At 49.7% G+C, this 3,519-nt stretch overlaps 2 protein-coding genes across 2 annotated transcripts in view; one reads left to right on the forward strand and one right to left on the reverse strand.

Moving 5' to 3' along the window:
- Nucleotides 1-887: 887 nt before the first annotated feature.
- LACBIDRAFT_334757 (uncharacterized protein) lies at nucleotides 888-1,837 on the reverse strand (the record flags this gene model as incomplete). Its single annotated transcript, XM_001889574.1, has 3 exons — nucleotides 888-1,407; nucleotides 1,555-1,673; nucleotides 1,814-1,837. The coding sequence occupies 3 exons, from the start codon at nucleotides 1,835-1,837 to the stop codon at nucleotides 888-890; spliced, it is 663 nt and encodes a 220-aa protein (XP_001889609.1).
- A 756-nt stretch (nucleotides 1,838-2,593) lies between these two features.
- Nucleotides 2,594-3,519, forward strand: part of LACBIDRAFT_334758 (uncharacterized protein) — a gene marked incomplete at both ends in the record, with an annotated part of 2,711 nt that continues 1,785 nt past the window's right edge. The window contains 2 exons of the mRNA XM_001889537.1: nucleotides 2,594-2,974; nucleotides 3,010-3,462. Coding sequence (XP_001889572.1) covers nucleotides 2,594-2,974; nucleotides 3,010-3,462 — 834 coding nt within the window. The remainder of the gene's footprint in view (nucleotides 2,975-3,009; nucleotides 3,463-3,519) is intronic.

The raw sequence follows: 3,519 nt of genomic DNA on the forward strand, positions 1-3,519 counted from the left end.
TTTGGCAGTCGCTTCAAGAGTTCCCATATAGCTGGCCATGTCCTGTGAATCTTTTAGCAGAGGGCAAAACAAGTCTTTTTTTGGGGGGGTGAACGTACCCGCATCCTTGCGGTATGTGTCGTACATCAAAGCTAGCGAGAATTCAGGACGAGTATATAATTGGCGAAGGAGAACGTACACCGCAACGTGAGAAGTGTACGTCTTCTTTGATCGAATCCTGACCGAATTTCTCCCAGGACCGTTTGGATCAAGCACAGTTTTGAAATCCGTTCGAAGGATGAACGTATCGGAGGTAGCGTAAGTCAGGTTTTGATGAATTGAAGTTGGCTTATCGACATAGGTCCTGGATAGCTATCTCAGGATGGACCAGACAAAAATGAGAGTGCTCACACTCTTCCATGCGTTGGGTCCTCAATCGCCTCCCATTCAAAGAAGCTGTAGAAGCCTGGGCCGTAAACCTCATCGGAGAGTGAATAGATCGCCCCATAGGCGCGGGCAGGAATAAAAAGAGTGGTGAGGGCAATGAATGTGCTGAACCTCATTGAAAGATCAAAAGGGGGGACTTGAAGGCACCTTTCTTCTTCGCTGCTTCGTTATAAATAAAGGAACTTCGGCAGAGCCTCCGAGGCTCTGCCGAATGCACCTTTGGTGCTATTGAATATCCCATGCCACATATACTCGGCGCAATCTTCAGGGGCCGTCGAAACTGCGTATGTCAGACCACTTATGATACCGGAGGCCGCTCGGAGGATCGTCGATTGAGCGGAGGATAGAAGGTTAGTGCGGACAAAACCGTGGATAAAGGTGAGGTCTTGATTTGGTTCAGCGAGTTCTTGTACAATTTCTGAGTACTCAATCATGGGAAAAAAAATTGTCACTCACCTCCATCATGAGATCGAAGCAAGCGCGGCTTTGGCCACAGAGAATGACTTTTTCAATCCCAAATCCTCAACGTCAATCTCCCCACCCTTCCCAGCACCCAACACCGAACACACTTTCACGTCCTCCCCGTCTTCCTTTGCTCTTTTCAACGCAGGCGGCAACCCATTCGCAAAAGTCCACCTGGCATAGTGATTCAGTGCCAACTTGTGATCGATCGCCTCCTCCGTCTCATCTCGACCCTTCAACGTCATGTACCCAGGAGACATGACGAGGAAGTTTATCTTCGGATGGCGTGAGAGGATTTCCTTGGTCGTAGCATGTACGTTCTTCATGAGGGTCGCATCGCATTCGATGAACTCGTGAGAGACACCAGGGGTCGTTGGCTTGGGGAGTTTGGCGATGATGGCGTCAGCGGCGGCGCGATTCCTCCCAGCGATGATGATCGTTGCGTTGCCTTGTGTGTATTTCCCCAAGGCTTGGCCAATTCCAGGGAGTGGGGGTGGGGTAGATGGCGCTGACGACGATCTAAGCGGCGAGGACCAAACCAACAGGCTTTCCAAAGAAAAAGAAAGATAAACTTGAGCGGGAATGGTGGCTCAAAGAATGAGAGTCCGCACCTGCGAGATTCGCCAAAGTAACTTCCGCATGCAACTAAACTAGCATTCCCTTTACACCACTTCTAAGGTCTCCCCATCGCTCAAAATCAGTCGTTGAAGATGCTTGGTGGTCTGAGCAGCACCCCGAAACCGAATATCTGCGTCCAAGACGCGTATCCTAACATACTTGAGTGACTGACGGACGGGGCGAGGATTTTACAAAGGTAAACAATGAGCCACCGTCGGCTAAGGCTCCGTCTGCACTTCCTTTTTTAGAACTGTCATCGAGACACCCCGACAATCAACTATTCGTTATCAGATCCCAAACCACGAACATAAATGGAACCGTCTCTCGACATAATTTCAACAGCTTTTCGCGCATCTGGACTCTCCGTCTCAAACTATGTTGTCACCCTGAGCATCCGGTGTTGAGAGATGACCCGTTTACTATCGATCTCGTTAACAATGCGAACAAGATCATGAAGGCTTTCTCATGCCATCCGTCTTCAAAAGATTCGGCCTTTGACTGGGCAGCGAGTACTATGAGGAAGAAATAGTTTTGAGAATGTTATTGTTTACCTTTGTAAAATGCCAGCCGTCGTGGAGGGGTACAAAAAAAGGAAGTTGCGGTAATTAAAATAATGATTAGATCAATGATTGCATTTGTCATATAAACCTTAATTTTCGCAGGTGAAGTCGTCTGCGCTCTCTGATGTATTTCTTTTTTTCATACCCCGGAGCGACGGCTGGGTAGGAGACTGATTACAATTCGTTCCTGTGATTACCTGCCTTACCTGCCTTAAGTTATAAGGCTTCCTGGGTTTTTCCGACAATCAGCTGATTCCGCTCACGTGGGTTGTTCACGGCATCTATCCTTCGCCTCTTCCACTGTTCCAGTCACCTTCCACTTCCACTCCATGTCCTCTGTCTCAACCTCTGCACATCCCCACTGATGCCGCCTCTGTACTTCCCTTTCGGAGGGCACAAAATCATCTCTTTTCATCCGAAGCACCATTTTCTGACAACTGACCTCGTTTGATGCTGTACTTAGGCATATGATTTATTACTCGTGACTGATCTAGACCTTGAGCTTGACCGCCTTGATCACGACAACCATGCCAGTCACATTTTCGCCCACTTCCCTGCGCGCTGAATTCTTCCCTCTAACAGTCGCGGCTACCCCCCTTTCCCCGTCCTCCCTCCTTGCCGCCGCCTGTCCCCAACAATCCCGCTTCTGCGCCTCCCTCCTCCAATCCTCCCTCCCAGCCGAATCGCACAACACCATCGCCCAACGAAACGGGCTTGTACACACCATAGTCGAAGCATACAATAAGCACAGACACCTCCGCCTCCGCCCGGATGACGTCTGGACTGCCATACTTATCCAATTTAACTTCTTCGTCAATGGACGGAGTGAGAAGCTCCGTTCTCAGTTCGTGGCGCATGAGGGGAAGAAGCAGCTTGTCGTTCCGGAAATCGTTATACTGTCGATTTCGGTGCGATGGCGATGGATATGACGCGGGAATTGGAGAAAAACGTCGTTGACCCGTCTTTGCGTGCGTGGATCCTCCCGACGTTCAGCACGACGACTACGACGGATACGATCGTCGCTTCTGTGATTATGATGTCGAGCATGAAGAAGTACTTTGATTACAAGTTCTGTCTTGATTGCGGGATTCCGAGCGTTACACTGGAAGGTGAGAGAGGGGATTGGGAGGATATATTGCAGAGGATTGAGAAGTTGAAGGAATATGGAGTGGAGGCGGTTGGGTGGTATCACTTGCTGCTTCCTGTCCTCGCGCAGTTCGTGTCGGTGTTTGATAATGCGAAGAGCAAGAAGAATAAGGAGTTCTGGGGGAAAGTGTGTCATTATGACGGGGGCGGGAGCGGGCCGCTCTTCCTTGGTGGGTGGGTAACTGCGTTTTGTGCTTTTGATGAGGATGGGAGGTGGCTCGGACACAGGTTCAAAAAGGGAATTGTGGAGGTACGCTCATTCGTTGCTTTCCCGATTTATACTCACCTGCTTTGTACTCAGGCAACA

This window comes from Laccaria bicolor, genomic scaffold (genome assembly GCF_000143565.1).
Source record: "Laccaria bicolor S238N-H82 LACBIscaffold_69 genomic scaffold, whole genome shotgun sequence".
Taxonomy (NCBI): Eukaryota; Fungi; Basidiomycota; class Agaricomycetes; order Agaricales; family Hydnangiaceae; genus Laccaria; species Laccaria bicolor.